General features: G+C 38.6%; 2 protein-coding genes across 11 annotated transcripts in view; one reads left to right on the forward strand and one right to left on the reverse strand.

The window, feature by feature from the left end:
- The first annotated feature begins 6030 nt into the window (after positions 1-6030).
- On the forward strand, positions 6031-23379 carry NUDT13 (nudix hydrolase 13). 10 transcript variants are annotated; one of them, XM_068547798.1, is made up of 11 exons: positions 6031-6135; positions 10205-10270; positions 10396-10574; positions 11172-11263; positions 16781-16920; positions 18180-18314; positions 19139-19245; positions 20375-20500; positions 20665-20776; positions 21502-21656; positions 22758-23379. In XM_068547798.1, the coding sequence occupies exons 4-11, from the start codon at positions 11181-11183 to the stop codon at positions 22956-22958; spliced, it is 1059 nt and encodes a 352-aa protein (XP_068403899.1). In that variant the 5' UTR covers positions 6031-6135; positions 10205-10270; positions 10396-10574; positions 11172-11180; the 3' UTR covers positions 22959-23379. The 10 variants fall into 10 exon arrangements, with proteins under 10 accessions (XP_068403899.1, XP_068403904.1, XP_068403905.1 ...); XM_068547803.1 differs by having other exon boundaries at positions 18180-18197; XM_068547804.1 differs by lacking the exon at positions 18180-18314.
- ECD (ecdysoneless cell cycle regulator) overlaps positions 9484-23797 on the reverse strand; it is a 43345-nt gene continuing 29031 nt past the window's right edge. Inside the window, exons 15-16 of the mRNA XM_068547794.1 lie at positions 18651-18748; positions 9484-10735 (exon numbers count right to left, since the gene is read on the reverse strand). Of these exons, the coding sequence (XP_068403895.1) occupies positions 18698-18748 (51 nt within the window). The 3' untranslated portion in view covers positions 9484-10735; positions 18651-18697. The remainder of the gene's footprint in view (positions 10736-18650; positions 18749-23797) is intronic.

Genomic DNA, 23797 nt, shown 5'->3' on the forward strand with positions numbered 1-23797 from the left:
CTCCCCAGTGTACATGACACCACTGGCTATGCAGACACACAGGGCTCTTTGCCAGTGGCTTATTTATTTCAGGGGCCCTCATGAAACCACTTCCCACCCTGTTTGCTAAGATCTATTTCTTGTCTCACATGAAATGAGACAATATCCAACGGTAAGCCTGCTTACAGAATGAACCTGCAATTTCTCTCCAAGTTTGCTCAGGTACCCCTACATCCTAATATCCACTCCTATAACTGGTCAAACACTGAGTAAATGGGCTGTTGTCTCACATGCTTACATGCTTACACACACACACACACAGAGACACTCACACATACCCCATATACACATGTACAAGCATAATTAATTTTTTCTGGCAGAGACAGCATGTTATTCACCATTGTGTCCCCAATTCTAGCATGATGCTTGCCACATGATAGGTTTTCAATAAGAATATGTTCAATGAATTAATAAATACATATCTCTAAAATACATTGTTACTACTGAGCTCATGTGCCTCAACGAGAGAGCTTGCGTGCCGCACACTACAGAGGCCACGCGCCCTCGAGCCCGCACACCACAACTAGAGAGAGAAAACCCACACGCCACAACTAGAGAGAGAAAACCTGCACGCCACAACTAGAGGGAAGCCCACACGCCACAGCGAAGAGCCTGCATGCTGCAACAAAAAATCCCGCATGCCTCAAGTAAGACCTGACGCAGCCAAAAAAAAAATGAAAGTAAATAAATAAAAATTAAAAATAAACAGAGAATTTTCATAAAACAATAAATAAAATACATTGTTACTTTCACCACCAAAAACTAGACTGGGATTCAATGACTTGAGGCTCAATTTGTGCCCTTAAAAGAGTATATGGCATATGCTAACACATACATACAGAATATTAAAAAAAATGGTTCTGATGAACCTAGGGGCAGGACAGGAATAAAGACGCAGACATAGAGAATGGACTTGAGGACACGGGGAGGGGGAAGGGAAAGCTGGGACGAAGTGAGAGAGTAGCATTGACATATATACACTACCAAATGTAAAATAGATAGCTAGTGGGAAGCAGCCGCATAGCACAGGGAGATCAGCTTGGTGCTTTGTGACCACCTAGAGGGGTGCGCTAGGGATGGTGGGAGGGAGACGCTAGAGGGAGGTGATATGGGGATATATGGGGATATAGTATACGTATAGCTGATTCTCTTTGTTATACAGCAGAAAGTAACACAACATTGTAAAGCAATTATACTCCAATAAAGATGTTAAAAAAAAAAAAAGAGTATATGGGGACTTCCCTGGTGGTCCAGAGGTTAAGACTCCATGGTCCCAATGCAGGGGGCCCAGGTTCCATCCCTGGTCAGGGAACTAGATCCCACATGCTGCATCTGAGAGCCCGCATGCCTCAACTAAAGATCCCACATGCCACAACTGAAGATCCCACATGTCGCAACTAAGGATCCTGCACGCAGCAACGAGGATCCCGCATGCGGCAGTGAAGATCCCGTGTGCCTCAACTAAGACCTGGTGCAGCCAAATAAATAAATAAATAAATAAAATTTTAAAGAGTATATGGTATTAAATTATTATGTGATTAAATAAAGCCACTTTATTGAACTTAAGCATGCCCTAGGAAAGACAATTTTTACTTTATGACCTAAAAAAACTATGAGGATTACAGGTACCTACACCATATTTGCTGTATTTACTAAACATGTACTATAATTGTTTAACATAATTAATGATTTGGTTGAATATTTTTAACAGCTTTATTGAGCTATAATTCAAATAACATATAACTTACCATTTAAAGTGTGCAATTCAGTGATCTTTAGTGGGTTCACAGAATTGTGCAACCATCACCACAATCAAATTTACAACATTTTATCATTCCAAAACAACAACAAAAACGACAAACCTCTGTTTCCACTAGCAGTCACTCCCCATTCTCCTCCAACATTTCCCCCATCCCCACCCCTAGGCAACCTCTAAGCTATTTTCTACCTCTATAGATTTGCCCATTCTAAACATTTTATATAAATGCAGTATGTGATCTTTTGTGAATGGATTCTTTCACTTAGCATAATATTTCGTGCTTCATCCATGTTGTAGCATGTATCAGTACTTCATTCCTTTATATTGCCAAATAAAATACTGTTTATGGATATACTATATTTTATTTATCCCTTCATCAGTTGATGGACATTTGGATTGTTTCTACTTTGGGGCTATTTTGAATGATACTGCTATGAGAATTCGTGTTCAAGTTTTTGTGTGGACATATGTTTTCAGTTGTCTTGAATATATACCCAGGAGTGGAATTGGTGGGTCATTTGGTAATTCTATGTTTAACTGTTTGAGGAACAGCCAACCTGTTTGCCAAAGCAGCTACACCACTTACAATCCTGTAAGCAGTATATGATGATTCCATTTTCTCCATGTGGCCACCTTAGTGGGTATGAAGTGGTATCTCATTGTAATTTTGATTTGCATTTCCATGATGGCTAATGATGTTGAGCAGCTTTTCATGTACTTATTGGTCTTTTTTTTTTTTTTAAAGATTTGGTGAGGGAGTAAGCAGATATTTCAGTGGAGCAAAGTTAAGATTCTTTTTTTTTTTTTTTTTAAATTTATTTCTTTATTTCTTTTTGGGTGTGTTGGGTCTTCGTTTCTGTGCGAGGGCTTTCTCCAGTTGCGGCAAGTGGGGGCCACTCTTCATCGCGGTGCGCGGGCCTCTCACTATCGCGGCCTCTCTTGTTGCGGAGCACAGGCTCCAGACGCGCAGGCTCAGTAATTGTGGCTCACCGGCCCAGTTGCTCCGTGGCATGTGGGATCTTCCCAGACCAGGGCTCGAACCAGTGTCGCCTGCATTGGCAGGCGGACTCTCAACCACTGCGCCACCAGGGAAGCCCCTTATTGGTCATTTTTGTATCTTCTTCGGAGAAATGTCTATTCATATCCTTTGCTCATTTTAAAATTCAGTTATTCATCTTTTTTTTTTAAACTTTGGGTTTATTTGTTTATTTATTTATTTATTTATGGCTGTGTTGGGTCTTCGTTTCTGTGCGAGGGCTTTCTCCAGTTTCGGCGAGTGGGGACCACTCTTCATCGCGGTGCGCGGGCCTCTCACTGTCTCGGCCTCTCCCGTTGCGGAGCACAGGCTCCAGATGCGCAGGCTCAGTAGTTGTGGCTCACGGGCCTAGTTGCTCCGCGGCATGTGGGATCTTCCCAGACCAGGGCTCGAACCCGTGTCCCCTGCATTAGCAGGCAGATTCTCAACCACTGCGCCACCAGGGAAGCCCCAGTTATTCATCTTTTTATTACTGAGTCGTAAGTATTCTTTACAAATTCTGGTTACAAGTCCCTTATCAAATGTATGACTGTCAATACATTTTTTTCCTATTCTGTAGGTTGTCTTTTCAAGTTCTTGGTGGTATTGTTTGCAGCACAAAAGTATTAAAATTTTGGTGAAGTCCTATTTTTTCTTTTGTTGCTTGTGCAAACAAGCTACCTGTGATTTGACAGGGATGCATTGAATCTGTAGATCAATTAGGGGAATATTGTCATCTCAACAAAATTAAGTCTTCCAATCTATGAACATGAGATTATTTCCATCATTCCAATATTTTCCAATATTTTTATTGAGCTTCCCTGCCCCACACCCAGTCAGATATAACCCAAGCCTATAGTACATTATGGTAGTCAAAGACACAAGGTCTGTCTGGAGTCAGATAGGCTTGGGTTAAAATCCAGCCCTTCTACTTACTAGCTGTGTAAATATGGACAAGTTACGTAACTTTTCTAAGCCTCTGTGTTCTCATCTGTAAAGTGCAAATAATAATATGTATCTTTTAGGATGTGAGGATTAATGATAAATATGTGAAACACTTTGCATAGTGCCTGAATACAGTAAATGCTTAATTAATCTTAGCTATTTGTCTCAGTCTGTTTGGGCTGCTATAACAGAATACCACAGACTGGGTGGCTTACAAAAAAACCAGAAACTTATTTCTCACAGTTCTGGAGCTGGAATTCCAAGATCAGGGTGCTAGCATGCTCAGGTCCTTGGAAGGCCCTCTTCCAAGTTGCAGATTACTCGCTGTGTCCTCATGTGGTGAAAGGGGCAAGGGAGCTCTCTCAGGCCTATTATGTGAGGGCATTCATCTCATTCATAATGGCTCCATCCACATGACATAATCACCTCCCAAAGTCCTCACCTCCTAAAAGTATCACACTGGGCATTAGGGTTTTGACATATGAATTTTGGGGGGGGCATGGAAACATTCAGACCATAGTACTATTTTTTATTATTATAGCACTTAACACTTAATTGCTCAAAAATACAGTTATTTTGATTTAAAAAAATTATTAGAGCCCTAACTTTCTCTAAGCATTCTTCCCCATTTGTTTGGAATTCACTGACTTTATATCTTATTTCCCTCAAATTATCTGTGCCTTCCTTAAGGCTAATGAATCAATCTAATAAAAAGCTTGGGTTCATGTGCTAATAGTAAGATCCAAAAGAAATAACTGGTCAACTACCCAGAACTGCTACTCTTCCTTCCCACATAACCTAGGTACATATTAACAATGACTTCAGGATTTAATAACTCTTATCCCCTACAGTCTAATTGCACACAGAGTGATTCTTTTAAGATGTAGGTCAAGGGACTTCCCTGGTGGCACAGCGGTTAAGAATCCACCTGCCAATGAAGGGGACATGGGTTCGATCCCTGGTCTGGAAAGATCCCACATACTGTGGAGCAACTAAGCCTGTGCGCCACAACTACTGAGCCTGCGCTCTAGAGCCCGCCAGCTACAACTACTGAGCCCACGCACTGCAACTATTGAAGCCCGCACGCCTAGAGCTCGTGCTCTGCAACAAGAGAAGCCACTGCAGTGAGAAGCCCGTGCACTGCAACAAAGACCCAATTCAGCCAAAATAAATAAATTTTTTTTAAAAACTAAAAAAAAAACTAAAAAATAAAATGTAGGTCAAATCATCTCACTCTCCTGCTCAAACTTTTCTGTAACATCACATCTTCTCAGAGTAAAAGCCGAAAGCATTACAATGGCTCTATAAGAATTGTAAGACTTACAAGGCCCTACGTGATCTGGTGCTTGGCTACTCTTTAACCTCATCTCTGACCACCATGCTTTGTCCTAGCCTTTCCTCAGAACTGCCAGGCACACTTCCACCCTAGGGCTTTGGCATCTGCTGATTTTTTTCTGTCTACAAATCTCTTCCCATAGATATCCACTTGGCCTCCTTCCTCGCCTCCTTTAGGGTCTTTACTCAAATATCACCTTAACAATGAGGCTGACCACCCTGTATAAAATAGCACTTATAACCACCTGACACATTGTATATTTACTTATTTGTTTCTTCCTCTAGAATGTAAGTTACATGGGGATAGAAATTTTCATGTGTTTCGTTCCCTGCTGTATCCTGTGCGGATAACAGTTCCAAGCACATTTGGTACTTATTAAATATATATTGAAAGAATGGCCTTCAAAACTGTCTTCCATGTAAACAAATAACTTTAGTAGTAAGAAGAAAAAGGAACAGCACCAGAGTAGTTTTGTTGAGAGACTGCTTTCAGTCAGATGGAATCTTCTTGCCCTGGTTCATCAAGGGACGCATTCTGCCAAAAGCTCAAACACATCTAGACACAGTCCTGTCCTTTCAAACTGGCAGAATTTCATGAAATCTTAGAGCTAGCTCTAAACTTAGCAGACATAGATAGAGTTAGAGATCCAGAAAGGTTGAAAGGTATCTGAATTCCCATCCCAATACTCCTCTCCACGTGACCCACCCTAAATATGCCTTTGTGTAGGAGGATGGATTTAAAGACTATCTTTTTGTTATTGAAAATGGATCTAGTGCTAAAACTACCGCAGTAGTTCTCCTGGTAATGAATTTAGATCTTAGAAGATCCGTGCTTTTGACAACCACGGTTAACTTTGCAGTTGGAGGGCATAGCAGCGTGCCTGGGGCTTGAACTACATTTCCCAGAGTGCATCTCTAGGAGGGTTCTGGGAAGTGTGGCAGAGGGAGCAATCGTCCATTGAGGAAAGAGAGTCCAACATTTGGAGTTTGCTGGTTCTGCTGATTGTTGAGGCCTAGGCAGGCATCCCCAAGAGAATTCAGAGTAAGTACAGGGGAAGAGAAACCTATTCAGGTTCTAAGTGGAAGAAGAATTTTATGGGGAGACATAATCAGAACTTGAAAAAAGTTCTCTGTCAGACTCTCTTCCTTCTTGCAGAAACCAGGCAATGACCACAGTTTTGCATCATAACTTGTGGAGCTATCAGATTAACTACAGCTAATAATTTTCTGATACTTTTTAGGAGAGTTGTTTAAAAATGGAATTTGTTAACTTCTCTGCATTGTGCCTGAATTATTTTGAATTAAGGGAGGAAAAATTATGTTTTATAAAGCAAACCATAAAGCTGGTCAGTGAGGCCTTGAAATCTGTTTCCCAGTAGCTCCTCAGTTTTGCATATTTCCCATCCCACTGAGGTCCACAATCATGAAAAATCAGACTCCCTGAAAAGAACTCTCTCAAACACTACTGAACCTGGCCTCTTCTTAGAAGAAGTAACCAGAGAGATTCGAGATGGGCTTTTTTGTCATGCTGTAGTGCTTTATAAATTAATCTTTCTTCTGTTAAGATGAACAGGATGCAAAGCATATGTGAATCATTTATTACAGGAGGTTCAGAGAAATTCTTCCTCTTAAGGGCTTTGCCTCATCATTATTTAATAGTTTTTTGGTCAAAATAATATTACCTTTTATCTCTATCAGTCGTTTTTAAAAACTTACTTTTAAAAGTACTTTTTAAAAATTGTACTTTCTAAAAACTTAAATAGTACATGAATGCTGGAAGGTGATTTCCCATGTATTTCTCATCAAAACATGAGCTTTGGAACCAGATAGCCCTGAGTTTCTACCTATTGCTCCCTAGATCGTCACCTCAGATGGTTACCTCTCAAAGCTTTATCTTCCTCTCTTTTAAAATAGAATAAATTCATTCATTCATTCATTCATTCATATATATTGTGTTTTATACTGTGATAGGGACTATGCAAGATGCTGTAGATAGGGAAGATGCAATCCCAACTCTTAAGGATTTTACAGTCTAACACATCTGAGAATTAGGTATGTCAAAACCTGACATAGTTATAACACACTTTAGATCCCTTTTCTCTCCTTTCTTCCCCTGTGAGAAGTGAGACAGAAACCAAGCTCCCCAACAAGTTAGGTGACAGCACCAGGTCACAAATTCAGTCAGTGGGAAAGCCAGGAACAAAAGTCTGAGTCTCTCCAGTGCTTACTTCCCTGTCCCTTTCTTGCTTTGGAGGAGACATGAATTTGCACTGAAAACAAAATAGAAGGCAGGCCTGAGCTTGTCATATAAAGTAAAATAATGGTGCTAATATTTTCTTCCAAGACTAATTTTGTGAATAGTGCATTTTTATCCCCAGTGTGCCATCAGGCGTAAAGTACAATAATAGTTGCCAATTCAAACAAAAACAACTATCCTGTTCCTAATGGGGAATTTGAACAGGTGGATGTGAGTTTCATATGTAGCATGTTTACCAGTTGTTGATCAGCATGTTTACCAAGTCTGAGCCCTTGGGTCAATACATTTTGAATAATATATCACACCGAAGACCCCTAAAGGTGAAAATCACAAACCATTTCAGAAAAGCAGTAGCAAATTTTTCCTGCATGAGGTTTCTAAATAATATATGGCCATAAGAAATTATATTTTTATCCTAAAAGTAATCTCACATAGCTTCTTGACTGTTTTAACAAGCCTCTTTTTTTGTGCTGAGGTTCAGTCTGAATGGCAGCTTCCCAGAGAAAAGCAATACATATAGCAGTGGTTCCTACAATGCATTTCAGCGATCATATTGTGGAAAATGCTGTAAATGTACTATACCATTTTAAAAATTAGAATGGTCAAAAGTAGAGTAAAAACCACAATAAATAAATGAGCACAGAACATCAAACAGACAATTTACAAAAGGGGTGCTAGAACTATTAAATCTGAAAATACTTTGAATCTCAATAGTGATCAAAGAAATATAAAAGTTCTTTTTTTTTTAACCAAATGCTATCAAACTTTGTAAGTGTGGCAATGTGTAGAAAGAGCCATATAATTTTAAAACAAATTTTGTCCCAGTAGTTCTATGTAGGGGAACTTATCTTAAAGAGGTAACCTGAAAATATCAGCACAGAAGTATTTAGCAGTATTTTATTTCTGGTAATTTAAAATCAGAGCCACCTAAATGTCTAAAATTAGGGGAATATTTAGAAAAATAAGGATGGGAGTCTACTTGGTATAATATTATACAGTCAAAAAAAATCAATAAGTAAACCTTATACAAAAACATGGAAAACTGCTTATGACATGTTTCATGAAAGCAAATTGAAAAAATGTTTACTGACTATAAATGTGTAAAGGTTGTATGTGCAAAAGACTAGTATATAAATTATAAGTTATATTAATGGGGTGATGTTATGGGCACTCTTACAATTCTGTTTTCTAGATGTCCTGTAATATAGTTATATTAACTTGATAATTTAAATGATCTATTTGAAAGAGAAAAGTATGGTTAAAGCTGAATTTTAAGGAAATCATTTTCTCTTCTTTGACTTTTTAGTCTACACTGCTTTTATATAAGATGTGTAGAAAAAATAAACAAGGGACCATTTAGAAAAGGTATTAGACTTAATCTTTATTGGGTTTTTGACTGTACCAATGAAGGTACAATTCTCAGTTAAAATATATTTGGTTTTCCTTTTGATTATCAATTTTTTTTAAGCTACATTAGGAACTTTACTATGTCTTGTACAAGCTCGGTGACCACCAACATATGAGTCAGCAGGACATGATAATCCACAATTGGCTAAGGCTAATTTAGTAGGCATTGATTGCATTTAGGCAAAACGTCAGGCAGCGAAGCACAGTGGGCCACACAGATTAGTTGGTAGTCATAACTACAAACAACTCTTACAGTCTCACCAAAGGAATTCAAGGAACTCACCAAAGAAATTCCCTATGGTTCTCAGGGAATGAGATGAAGTGCTACTGCGAACAGTGGCCTGGAAAAAGCCTCACAGTGAAGTTAGTCCTGGGAACTACTGTTTTATTACATGCTATCTTATTGTACAAAAAATATGAACACATGGTTAAAAATTTTTTTTAAGTACAGAAATGTCAAAATTACAAGTACCCTTTTCAATCCCTGTGTCCATCCCACTCTTTCAAATTAGTCACCGTTAACACTTTGGTATGTGGACTTCTAGTCATTTTAAAAATATAAATAAATACATATCCAATTAATTATATTGGTATGTATATGTATGTATCCTTTTCTTTATAAATTAATTAGATCATGCTAAACTAACCAAATACTACTTGCTTTTCTTACTTAACAATATATTCTGAATATCTTTCCCTGTTACTACATATATTTTTTCTACTGTTATCTGTTTATTTCTAATAGCTGTATATTATTCCATTTTATCATAATTTTCAGTTAACATTCCTGTACATATCCTTTTCTTCCTAGGATAAATTCCTAGAAGTGGAATTGCTAGGGGAAAGGGATGCTTATTTTCACGTTTTGATAGATATTTCCAAATTGCCGTCCAAAAATATCGTATCAATTTACACTCTCAGAGTTGTATATGAGACAGAAATGTTGACTTTAAATTCATTTCCTCCAGTATATCACAGAAGTCTTTGGGTTATTAAAATAGGGATTGTACTTTTAATACTCTCCTAGAGTGCTTTATAACCCACATATCACATACTGCCTTCTGTGAAAGCTATATATTTATTTTCTCTCTCCTGCTAGAATCCCTTGAGGGATGTTTATCCTATACATTATTGTGTCCCTTAAGAGAGCTTGCATAAAGTCAGTACTCAATAAATATTTTGTTGAATGTCACTTACTAAATATATTTTACCCTTGGTTAGGACATAGATTATAGCCAAAACTGTCCAAGTATTAGTCATCAGTGATTCATAATTATGCAACCAAGAAGTAGGCCTAAACTTTAGACATTCCTTGGTGGTTTAGTGTCAAAGCTTGCTTCCCTTGGGAACAGTTAAAAGGGTGGTTGGTTATTTAACTGTACTGATTTTCTTGTTTCAGTGGAACTTCTTTGACTTTTTTATTGCTAATGTGAACTGTACTTTTCAGGGAGAATAAAACACTTACTGTTACACAATTTAAAAGAAATCACCTTCTGCAGAATGGATTCTTAAGGTATAGAATTATTTTTCCTCTCAAAGTGAGACCTAAAAAGTATCTTAGATCCATGTGGGTTTGCATAGCTGCCTTTTGAAATATTTTCCTAAATGCCTGTAATTTTATATTTTTCTTATCTACAGGATTCTTCTTACTTCATTTTCAAAAGGACTTTGCTTTTCATGTATTCTGAGAAACTTGGCTCCATTACTCTGGAGACACTCCTAGGCTTACTTGGTCTATTAGGGTAATGCTAGCTGCTGTAAAGAAACTTCAAAATTTCAGTGGCTTAATATGGTAGAAGCTTATTTCTCTCTCACAAGTAAGTCCAAGGTGGGGACTCTTTGGTTGGTGGGTGGCTTTTCTCCATGTAGTGATTCAGGGATCCAGGCTCTTCCATCTAATGGCTCTGCCATTCCAGAGTCTTCCAAGCAGATGGGGATAGAGGATGAAGAAGGCATACCACTGCTTAACTGTGTCAGCCTAGAAGAGATACACATCACTTCTAGTCACATTCCATTGTTAAGACCTAGTTTTGGTCCCACCAAAGGACCAAAGGAGGAGAGAAATGTAGGCCTTGGCTTGGCGACTACCACCCAGCAAGAATTCCACAATATAGAAGGAGGAGCACATATTTTTTTCATGGATAGTTAGCTGATTCTCACAACAACCTATTAGGTAGGCAGAACAGGTTTCAATTTTGTAGATTAGGAAAGGTACTGAAAAGTTGAAATCCCACAGCTAGTTAGCAGTATAAATGTAATTTAGAAGCCAGATCATCTGACTCCCATTCAGTTTATCTTTCCTTAATATTAAATAGTGATCCTATTCTGGCTTAAAGTATAACCCTTTTGGTGATTCATTACTTTAAATTGCATGCTATGATCTCTCTTTTTTCTAAACTCCTCTTTCCCCTAAGGACCTGACAATGTCCCTGTATTGTGGAATTACTCGCAGGAGAAAATCTTTTTGGTGCTGTAGGCTGCTGTCAACCTATGTCACTAAGACACGGTGAGTTTTGACCAAACTGAGCTCTGATTATTATATCTTTGGTCCATTAAATTATAAAATATAAATATCTCAAAATCCTATATTGGTGATTACGGATATATGATTAAGATTTACATAAAAAGATGTTCAATGCAAATTATTTATAATTAGAGAATTTCTAAACAACTAAATTTCCAATATCTAAAATGTCTGACATACTTAAATATAGATTCTTTTTTTATGATAAGAACTCTGGGGACTTCCCTGGCGGATGGTTAAGACTTCGCCTTCCAATGCAGGGGGTGTGAGTTCAATCCCTGGCTGGGGAGCTAAGATCCCACATGCCAAAAAAACAAAACATAAAAAAACCAGAAGCAATATTGTAACAAATTCAATAAAGACTTAAAAAAAAAAAAAAAGATAAGAACTTTGTCTTTTCCACTATGGTACCCCTAGTGCGTAAAACCCTAGTATCTGGCACATAGTAGGCACTGAAATATTGTTGAATGGATGAATGAACAGTAAGGGAAAAATTAATTAAATCACGTTATAACCATATGATAGAATTAAAAACTATATTGAATAATAGTTCATTAAGGTTCCTGAAAATAAGGTAGATAACTCCAGTCCCTGCATACCACCTGCATACCTCCCCCATCCCCCCGCAACTCCCTCCCCCAAGAACTGAACCACAGTGAAAGGCAGACTAGAAAAAAAAAATCTACACCAGTACAGGAAGGTGATAAAGGACTGCTTTGTCCCCAGCCCGGGCAAATTTAAAATCTGTGAATTTGATATCAGTAGCCTGCTCTCATTCAGTTTTGGGGTTTAAATTTGCATCATCTACGTGGTGTGGTCCAAAACCCCCAACCTAAGAAAAGACTTTAAGTAGTATTTGTAGACTTGCAGATGTAAAACCTCTCTGGAGGGATACACTCACAACCAGGGCTTCCCACACTGAAAGCGCTGCCATACATGAGTGCCCAGTTCAATATTTAAAGGCACGTAAACATACACAATCTTACATGAGCAAGACTGAGAAGACAACAAAATTGCACTACTTGTTTTAGATATTGTGGGACATTTGGGTTATTTACAGTTCTCAGGCTGAGACTCTTAAGAACAATAACAGAATTAACTGAAGTCTAAAAAATGAGTGTTAAAGTGATTAAATGTATTGAAAATGAATAAAAAATCATAAGAAAAATAAAATTCTATTAGTAAAGAATATGGTGTGAAAAATGTTAATGTGCTTACAAAAAAAGGCTACAAATTAGTAGATCAGTTCTAAAAGTACTTATTGTATATGTATAGATGCATAATATTAATAAATAGTTTGGAGAATTCCAAGGTATAAACAATGATCATCTCTGAGTGGTGGGATCCTTTTTTTAAAAAATGTAATTAATTAATTAATTAATTAGGCTGCGTTGGGTCTTTGTTGCTGTGCGCGGGCTTCTCATTGCGGTGGCTTCTCTTGTTGCGGAGCACAGGCTCTAGGCACACGGGCTTCAGTAGGTGTGGAACGCGGGCTCAGAAGTTGTGGCTCATGGGCTCTAGAGCGCAGGCTCAGTAGTTGTGGCGCACGGGCTTAGTTGCTCCGTGGCATGTGGGATCTTCCCGGACCAGGGCTCGAACCCGTGTCCCCTGCATTGGCAGGCAGATTCTTAACCACTGCGCCATAGGGAAGTCCCTTTTTTCTTATTAAAAAAGTTACAAAATAGTCATTCTATAGAAATCAGAAAATACAGTTACCAATTTTTTTAAAAAAAGGGAAATCATCCAGAATCCCACCACTCGGGGACTTCCTTGGTGACGCAGTGGTTAAGAACTCGCCTGCGAATGCAGGGAACACGGGTTCGAGCCCTGGTCCGGGAAGATACCACATGCCACGGGGCAACTAAGCCCGTGAGCCACAACTACTGAAGCCTGTGCACCGAGAGCCCATGCTGCATAAGAGAAGCCACCGCAATGAGAAGCCCGCACACCACAACCAAGAGTAGCCCCCGCTCGCTACAACTAGAGAAAGCCTGCACGCAGCAACAAAGACCCAACGCAGCCAAAAATAAATAAATAAATAAATAAATTTATTTTTTAAAAAATCTGCTCCTATGTTATGGGGGTATAAATTAATAAGAAAAAAAGTTTAAGTTTGATAATCTTAGTGTGTTATGGTTTCCAAACTATTACACTTATAGGGGAAAAATGCATTTTTAAGTGATTTATTTATTTATTATTGAGGTATAGTTGATTTACAATATTATATTAGTTTCAGGTGATTAACACAATGATTCAAAATTTTTATAGATTATATTCCATTAAAAGTTATTATAAAATATTGGCTATATTCCCTGTGCTGTACAATATATCCTTCTAGCTTATTTATTTTTTTATTGGAGTATAGTTGATTTACAATGTTTCAGGTGCACAGCAAGAAAATGCATTTCTAAAAAAAGTGTTCCAATCAAGAAGAATGCAAGGAACTTTTTGGATCTCAGTACCAGTTCCAGTGAGGCCCCAGGTTTAAGACCTTAACCTGGATGTTTTTGTAGATGTTTTGCTTTTTAGGGTCTTTAGGGCAAAGCACAGGTTGTATCACTCCTACTGTTCTTTTACGAAGTTAGCAGTTTGTTCTATTGTTTATATTCGGTAACTTCTGAGTGGCACATAGCTCTCCTTTGACATACATTTAGACTTTGTCCCAGGAGGTTGCAGTCACTCACAATAAGTATAAAAATATCATGAGTATTCAAATCTCAGGTTTCTTTTGTCTTCTGGTTACAAAGAGCTCACTGCAATCGCTTTTATCATACAGTCAAAAATAGGTTCCTATAGATGCCACTGGGGCATGTTTATCATTTTACTTTGTAGTTTCATGTGGAGCTAACTCTACTGGTGTTACAACAGCTCCCAGATCCTACAGAAAATATCTGTAAACTGTGTTTCCTACTTAAGTGACAAAATATGCCATATACGTGAGAGTCTGTTGTAGGGCTTTCAGCGGTCAAAATCATTATACCTGGGAGTTCCCTGGTTGCCTCGTGGTTAGGACCATAGGCTTTCACTGCTGGGGCCTGGGTTCAGTCCCTGGTCGGGTAACTGAGATCCTGCAGGCTGCGCGGCATGGCCAAAAAAAACAAAAAAAAAAAATCATTATCCCTAAGGCCACAGAAGGAGAATCCACATTCAGTCCTCCCTGAATCACACGGTTCCTGCCCTGATTCCCAAGGCTCTTGAAAGGATAGACTTAGGCCGTCCTTAATGAAGGTACAGAACTTGCTCCATTACTTTTTTTTTTAGAGAAACTAATTACAGGATGTACTCTTTTTCTACATTTTAATTTTGGCTATTGAAAATATTACACTTATTAAATAAGTGTAGGTCAAATATGGCTTCACTTTCATCAATGGTCCCTTCAGTAGAGATAAGAAGCTAACGGCATCCACTTGGGGGAATAGATGTTTGAAACAAGAGTGCATGGAAGATAAAAGTTGCTCTTTACCATCCCTAGATTGAATAAGGGTTTCTGAAGGTATAGTGTTTGTTCCTTGTCTGCAATAATAAAGTCTGCTCCCATCTCTAGGTGCTCTGTGGTTGATGTTTTATCACCGAACTTGTTTTCCTTTCACTCCACTGCATGTAAATTCTTGCCTCACAGCATAATATTGGCAAAGTACCTTGAAGTTCAATTCAGTAAATATTTATTACCCTTGAAGTTCAATTCAATAAATACTTATTGAATTGAGCCATTCAATATGCTAATTACTCATGATACAGAACTAAGGCAGACCCTGCCCTTAAGAAGATCATAGTCATTTTTGTTAAAGGAGGCAAGAATATACAATGGAGAAAAGACAGCCTCTTCAATAAGTGGTGCTGGGAAAACTGGACAGCTACATGTAAAAGAATGAAATGAGAACACTCCCTAACACCATACACAAAAATAAACTCAAAATGGATTAAAGACCTAAATGTAAGGCCAGATACTATAAAACTCTTAGAGGAAAACATAGGCAGAACACTCTTATGACATTAATCACAGCAAGATCCTTTTGGACCCACCTCCTAGAGAAATGGAAATAAAAACAAAAATAAACAAATGGGGCCTAATGAAACTTAAAAGCTTTTGCACAGCAAAGGAAACCATAAACAAGACGAAAAGACAACCCTCAGAATGGGAGAAAATATTTGAAAATGAAGCAACAGACAAAGGACTAATCTCCAAAATTTACAAGCAGCTCATGCAGCTCAATATCAAAAGAACAAACAACCCAATCCAAAAATGGGCAGAAGACCTAAATAGACATTTCTCCAAAGAAGATATACAGATTGCCAAAAAACACATGAAAGGATGCTCAACATCACTAATCATTAGAGAAATGCAAATCAAAACCACAATGAGGTATCACCTCACACAAGTCAGAATGGCCATCATCAAAAAATCTACAAACAATAAATGCTGGAGAGGGTGTGGAGAAAAGGAAACCCTCTTGCACTGTTGGTAGGAATGTAAATTGATACAGCCACTATGGAGAACAGTATGGAGGTTCCTTAAAAAACTAAAAATAGAACTACCATATGACCCAGCAATCCCACTACTGGGCATATACCCTGAGAAAACCATAATTCAAAAAGAGTCATGTACCACAATGTTCATTGCAGCTCTATTTACAATAGCCAGGACATGGAAGCAACCTAAGTGTCCATCGACAGATGAATGGATAAAGATGTGGCACATATATACAGTGGACTATTACTCAGCCATAAAAAGAAATGAAATTGAGTTATTTGTAGAGAGGTAGATGGAGCTAGAGTCTGTCATACAGAGTGAAGTAAGTCAGAAAGAGAAAAACAAATACCGTATGCGAACACATATATATGGAATCTAAAAAAAAAAAAAAATGGTTATGAAGAACGTAGGGGCAGGAAGGGAATAAAGACACAGACTTACTAGAGAATGGACTTGAGGACACAGGGAGGGGGAAGGGTAAGCTAGGACAAAGTGAGAGAGTGGCATGGACATATATACACTATCAAATGTAAAATTGATAGCTAGTGGGAAGCAGCTGCATAGCACAGGGAGATCAGCTCAGTGCTTTGTGACCACCTAGAAGGGTGGGATAGGGAGGGTGGGAGGGAGGGAGCCGCAAGAGGGAAGAGATATGGGGACATATGTATATGTATAGCTGATTCACTTTGTTATAAAGCAGAAACTAACACACCATTGTAAAGCAATTATACTCCAATAAAGATGTTAAAAAAAACAAAAGATCATAGTCTTTCAGGGGAGACACAGATTAACAAATGGCACCACGTAAGTGCAACCACAGAAGTATGGGCAAGGTATACAGTAGGACAAAGGAGGGAATGACCCCCTGTAGCCACCTCAAATCCTTTTTTAAAGAAATTTAGGATGTAAATAAATAAAAGGAAATAACCGTGGTAGGAGACCAGTGCAGGAACAGAATTCTCAAAGATGAATGCTGTAAAAGACTTCAAGTGTGGTTTTGTAATGCTTTGATTATTTCCAAAACACAGGTATTTATCTGAGCTGAAGGAAGATGATGATGCATGTAAAAAAGCCCAGCAGACAGGAGCATTTTACCTCTTTCATAACCTGGCTCCTTTGCTTCAGAAATCAGAACATCAATACCTGGCCCCCCAGCATAGCCTATTAGGTAAGCCCAAAGTAGACTAGTAAAGTAGACCAGGCTGTGGCCGCTAAGCAGAACTCGGTCCATATCAAATCCCTGAGAAGAATCCTCCGAGTTTAGAGTCCAGATTTTTCAAACTTCTTTTGCCAATTAATAATTTAATGTATAAACCTGAATTGCCCAATCGAATATTTTTTGGTGATGGTATGAACCACTATAGCCTTAAACCAAGGGTCAGGAAAACTGCTGTCCAAATTGGAACCCATGTCTGTTTTGTAAACAGATTTTTATTGGAACACAGCCTCACTCATTCATTTACATATTGTCTATGACTGCTTTTGCACTACAATGGTAAAACAGAGTATTGTGACAGAGACCGTATGGCTCACAGAACTTGAAATATTTTGCCAACCCCTGCCTTGGACCAGCAATTTCCAGCCTCCAAGGAGCTGTTCACTGTTACACTGTTTAAGATTTGCATCATGACTTAATTTCTCCTTAGAAGGATCAAAACTAAATGTGAACTAAAATTGTTTTGAGCACTCTTTTAAGGTATATAACTAGACATATCTAAGCCATTGGGATTTGGCATTCAAGATGCTACCTTGAGTTTTACGTGATGTCACTATGCACAAACTTCTAAATACATTGCCAGGGTCAGATGTTGGAATACTTACATAGGTAGTTTCTAGCAGTGCATAAGTATATGAGGATGTTTATCAGAAGGCACTAAACATTATTTATAGATTAGCAATGTAATCTTGTATTATGAACAAATAAATATGAGTCCTTCATGCACAGGAGAGTAGATTTTCTCCCTATACAGCACTTGTCTTTACAGACCAGGGTCTCAGATGAGTAGTCTACCCTGGCCCACAAAAGCAGCATGATCTGAAGAGTAAATTATAGAACTGCTTTGGTCTCTCTACCATTTTAAGTTTGACACTTATTTTTTTTTCAGTGCTTTAATAAATTAACTATCATGTATCTTTAAAAGTAGGGGATATGCTCCTTTCATGATACAATCATAGAGTAATACAGTGTTACACAGAAAGAATTCCTTTAGTTTAAACTCTTCAGATTGCTGATGAGAAAATGGAGGGAGGCCTTGAGAGGTTAAGTGATTAGGCCAAGATTACATAGCTAATTAGCTGCAGGGCGGTGACTAGAAGCCAGCTGTACCTACTTCAAGTTGAAGTAGATGGTTTCCAATAAGTCTAGTATGGCTCTGATGGTTTAATTAAAACCCTTGTTTTCTTCCCTTCTCCTTCTGTGTTTCTTAGAGTTGGAAAGGCTCCTGGGTAAGTTTGGGCAGGACATGCAAACAATAGAAGATTCCGTGCTAATTGGGTGCTCCGAACAGCAAGAAGCATGGTTTGCTCTGGATCTAGGTCTAAATAGCTCCTCTTCCATAAATGGTACATAACATTATTCCTGATGGGTACTTCCCAGTGGTTCTTAGACTTCGGGATTCCACATAATAGTAAAATTTCAAAGAACATTTTAAGAATACAAAACAATTTCAATTTTTCTTAAGTTAGGACCTTAAAAGATAGTACCATCTACCATCATCATCACTTAAAGGACATTTTAATGCTTTCTTTCTCAGCTAGGTGGTGGTACAAAGATGTTTACTGTATTATTCTCTGTACCTTTATACATTTTATATGTCTTAAATATTTCATAAGAAATGTTTTAAAATTCATGACATTATTCTTATTTCTCTTATCAATGCAGGTGAATAAACATGTTACCTTGGAGTAGTTCTGGGTCTTCAGACCTGCATTTGGGAACTGGTTTGCTAGAGGCTCATGGCTCCTGTCAGGCTTTCCTTCTCTCTTTCAGGGTGTAGCTGTAAATGTAATGATGCTGGAATGAGGTTCAGATAGGAGCTTAGAGGTCCCCTTTCATCTTTTTTTCCAGGGATAGTGTGTGGCTAGTGCAAATGTTCTTACTGCCCCGAAGAGGATCTTGGGAAACACTATGCTCTAATGTTTCCCAAATTGGCCTGAATATAAGAATCTCCTGGTGCTTGTTAAAAAATAAAGATTTCTGGGCCTCACACACCTGCTATTCAGAATCTCCAGGCAGGGGTTTGAGAACCTGTATATTTTTTTATTCTCCCTAGTTGAGTCATATTAGGTGAGTTTGGGAAACACTGTTCTAACAGAATATACTTGAGAGGGTCCCTGAGGTAAAGTTTGACATTCATTTCATTTTGTTCTCTTTTCTCATTTTTTAGCTTCCTTACAGAAACCTGAAATGGAGACAGAGCTCAAGGGGTCTTTCATTGGGCTGAGGAAGGCTCTCTTTCAGCTGAATGTGAAGGATGCCTCCTTGCTATCCACGGTAGATTGATTTCTTGGTTCTGTAGGAAATTAAGCAAAGTAGTGTATATGGGAAACATTTGATTTTTTTTTTTTCAGATCATAGTCCTTCCTACAAACCTTGGCAGAAGGACAATGTGCTGTAGGGAGATTGCTTATTCTCCTTTCTTTTACCCCGTTTTTGGCAGGACCGTTGTTAGTACCATTGTCTCCTGAGGGTGTGCAGATATCTGGCAATATGATCTATCAGCCTTATAAACATTTTTAATGACCCACAGCATGACATATACATCATGAGAAGTTATTTTATATTGCTTTAACGACTTGTCCTCCAGCTTTAGATTTCACTTGCTAAAGTGCTTTTGATTGCCCATTTAAAGAGGTATCTCTAAACATTTTTTAAATTAATTAATTAATTTATTTATTTATTTTTGGCTGTGCCGGGTCTTAGTTGCGGCACACAGGATCTTCGTTGCGGCATGCAGACTTCTTTAGTTGCGGAATGCAGATTCTTAGTTGCGGCATGCTTGCGGGATCTAGTTCCCCGACCAGGGATGGAACCCAGGCTCCCTGCATTGGGAGCGTGGAGTCTTACCCACTGGGCCACCAGGGAAGTCCCTAAACATTTTTTATTTGCAAAAAAATTCCAACTTTATTGGGGAGGAGTACATGTTGGGGTGTTTAATTATACTGAAAATGTTTTCTTTTTAAGCTGGCTCGTAAGTTCACGGGTGTTCATTATGATATTTTATAAATTATATTTTAAAAATAATTCATAATACATTTAAAATATGCTTTTTAAAAATTCATACTTCAGAGAATTCCCTGGCAGTCCAGTGGTTTGGTTAGGAGTTGGGCTTTCACTGTTGTGGGCCTGGTCAATTCCTGGTCAGGGAACTAAGATCCCACAAGCCACACGGCACAGCCCTCCAAAATAAAATAAAATAAAATTCATACTTCAGATGCTAGAGGACTATGTTCGAATAGTTTCCTTATTTTAAAGTTTAAATAGTTAATAAGCATTTAAAGTAGGTGAGCTGAAAAGGGATGGGTGTGTCCCTTTGAGTTGCTCTTAATAGTAGCCCCAGCACCATTATAGATGAGCCTCACATTCTCTCCAGATGAAACCAAGCCCATCTTTGTATTCCTAGGCTCAGGCTCTTCTCCGTTGGCATGATGCTCATCAGTTCTGCAGCAGAAGTGGGCAGCCCACCAAGAAGAATGTGGCTGGCAGCAAGCGTGTGTGCCCTTCCAATAAGATCATCTATTATCCACAGGTAAGCATCGCTTTAAAAGGTCAGTAATCCAAGAAGGCTGTGCACTACTCTGTCTTGGGGATGGGAGCCTGTACAGCTAAAAGGCTTTCCTTAGTTACCCATTACTTTGTTTCATTAACAGGCCCCAAAGCCCTAGTGCCCAAGTTTCCATCCCCTTTTCCTAGATGACTCCTGTGGTGATCACTCTGGTGTCAGATGGGACTCGATGCCTGCTTGCCCGCCAGAGTTCCTTTCCCAAGGGAATGTATTCTGCCTTGGCAGGTTTTTGTGATATAGGTAAGGAATTTCGGGCATATACAGATAACACTGAAAGACATGAAATCTTATAGTATGAAATAGTATGTATTTCTTATTCTTGTTGCCATAGTGCTTGGTGTCTCAAGCACATTCTTCCCTATTATATCAAGAAAACTACTTTGTGGCATCAATTTTCCAATATTTTATAGGCAAATTTTCAAACATAAGCATAGCTGGAAGATTTATACAGTAAACACCCATATACTCACCACCTAAATTCTATGATTACTATGCTTACTTTATCACGTATCTGTCTATCCATTCCTCTATCCACCCATTAATCCATCTTATTTTTTGATGCATAGATGGCAGACATTAGTACACTTCCTCCTAAATATTTCAACATGCATATTAATATTATATTAACTAGAATTTAATATTTATTTACAGGTTTTTTTTGTTTTGTCAGTCTATTGGGGTAAAATTTGCAAATGGTGAAATGCGGCATTTGAATTTTATTAAAAACCTGAGGGCAGCAGTAGCCTCTCCGACTCTTATTTTGTGTAACTAACCTAGTAGGTTCAAGTATTGCGGTTCAATACCCAACTTCAGACTTGATTCCTAGTGTAGAGACTCGGAGATTTAGGGCTCTCCCAAGAGTATTGCATTGACTTTGGAGCCAGTTTTGCGCTCCTTTCGCCAACGGGCTTCTGTATCACCCTTCCTGCTGCAGGGCTGTCCTGAATTAATCTGTGTGCTTATAGGTGAAAGTCTGGAAGAGGCTGTCCGGCGAGAAGTTGCAGAAGAGGTGGGATTGGAGGTGGAAAGACTGCAATACTCTGCATCTCAGCACTGGCCCTTTCCTAATGGCGCACTTATGATTGCTTGTCATGCAACTGTGAAACCAGGGCAGACAGAGGTGAGTTCTGATGCTTCCCTTATGATATATCCTTTGCCTCATCCAAGCTGGTCCGTAGGTACTTACTAAGCACCTGTCTAGTCCAGCATTGTTTAGATTATACAAAGACATGTAATATATGATTTATACCTTTAAGGAATTTGCAATCTTATAAACAACTAATCACCATAAAAATTGGGAGTGCCAACACAATCACCATTCTTCCTTGTATATATCTCAATCATGAAACAATTTATCTTTCATCATCAGGAAATTAACAAAGTCTTGCATAGACTAGGCACACAATAAATATATAAAATTCAATGATTGATTTCAGAATTGGTATTATTGCTCGAGTCAGGATGTTGGGGACTAATAATATAAAATCATAGGAACTTCTGATTGAAAGGGACTTAGATGTTGTCTTATCCCACCTCATCTTGCTCTAACATCCCTGACAGATGGTGTTTGTGGTCCCTATGTGCCAAAGTCTGTCTATTTTGTGCTTTGGTTTCTATACAATGAATAATATCTAATCTGTCTCAGCTCCCTGTGGATGCAGTTTGCATTTTTGCTTCTTGCAAGGCAGATACTATGCTTTTGACTATCATTAATTAACACATCCTTTAAAGAAGATAACATTTATATGTTCTTTTTTTAGTTATGTAAGTTAGGCACAAAGAGAAAAGTATTATTCATAACTTACCTCTCAATGTTAACCACTCTCTCTCTCTTTTTTTTTTTTTTTTGGCCACGTTGCATGGCTTGCAGGATCTTAGATCCCCAACCAGGGGTTGAACCTGGGCCACAGCAGTGAAAGTGCCGAGTCCTAACCACTGGACCGCCCGGGAATTCCCAAACCACTCAATATTTTACTATTTGAGCTTCCAGGATTTTTTAAATTTTTTTTTAATATTTAAAATATATACTTAACTCTCATCTCTTAATTATGGTACTTTTGCTTCTGGACCCTATCTAGAACTGATTATCTCCCAGACTATAGATCCCAGATATTACCTTCTAAGATTGCTCAGTTCTGGAACCATTTTCTCATCTTTGGCCATCGTATTCTAAGTTTTGTATCTCCTAACCATATATCCTGTTTTTCCTTATGTCTTTCAGATCCAGGTGAACTTGAGAGAACTAGAAGCAGCTGCCTGGTTCAGTCATGATGAGGTGGCCACAGCCCTGAGGAAAGACAACCCATCTTATCAGCAACAGAATGGGGCTTTCCCATTCTGGTTGCCCCCCAAGTTAGCCATTGCCCACCAACTGATAAAGGAGTGGGTGGAAAAACCGACCTGTTCTATCCTGCCTGCTTAGCTCAGATCAGGCCACCTAATCAGATAAATCCCTCCTATCTCAGAGGGGCACATCAGAGATCAACTGATAAAGAGGTGGTGACAAAAGGTCATCTCCAGGCCAACATCATAAGAAGGCAGAGCAGATGGTGAGCCTACAGCAAGGCACATCTGCCAGCAGTGTTAATAAAAGAAGTTCCTAATCATAGGCAATCAAAAATGCCAGAACTGATGAGATGACAATTGTTAAAATCAGAGGGAAAGTTGAAGTATTAGTTTGGATATGGGCCCTTGCTCATTTTCTCCTGTGCTTTGGAAGCGAACATCTTTTGGCATGTGGCTTGTCAATGCTGGGTTTATACTAACTGCCAAAATGTGCCTGGTATAATTTTGGTTACAACTTTTATCTTAATATTGAAAATATATACTAAATGTAAAGATCATTGTTCATAACAGATTCTACATTCTTTTTATATACTCTTATCTCTTAGGATCACAAAGCAATTATAGTCATTAAAATGAAAAAAAATATATATAGCAGATCTCAACCCCCTACTGAGTTCCTTTTTATCCTCGTACAATTTTAAAAAATAGCACATTTTTTTTTTAACAAATTTATTTATTTTTGGCTGTGTTGGGTCTTCGTTGCTGTGCACGGGCTTTCTCTAGTTGCAGCGAGCAGGGGCTACTCTTCGTTGCGGTGCACGGGCTTCTCATTGCAGTGGCTTCTTGTTGCGGAGCATGGGCTCTAGGCGTGTGGGCTCAGTAGTTGTGGCTCCTGGGCTCTACAGCACAGGCTCAGTAGTTGTGGTGCATGGGCTTAATTGCTCCACAGCATGTGAGATCTTCCTGGACCAGGGC

Source organism: Eschrichtius robustus, chromosome 7, assembly GCF_028021215.1.
Source record: "Eschrichtius robustus isolate mEscRob2 chromosome 7, mEscRob2.pri, whole genome shotgun sequence".
Classification (NCBI taxonomy): domain Eukaryota; kingdom Metazoa; phylum Chordata; class Mammalia; order Artiodactyla; family Eschrichtiidae; genus Eschrichtius; species Eschrichtius robustus.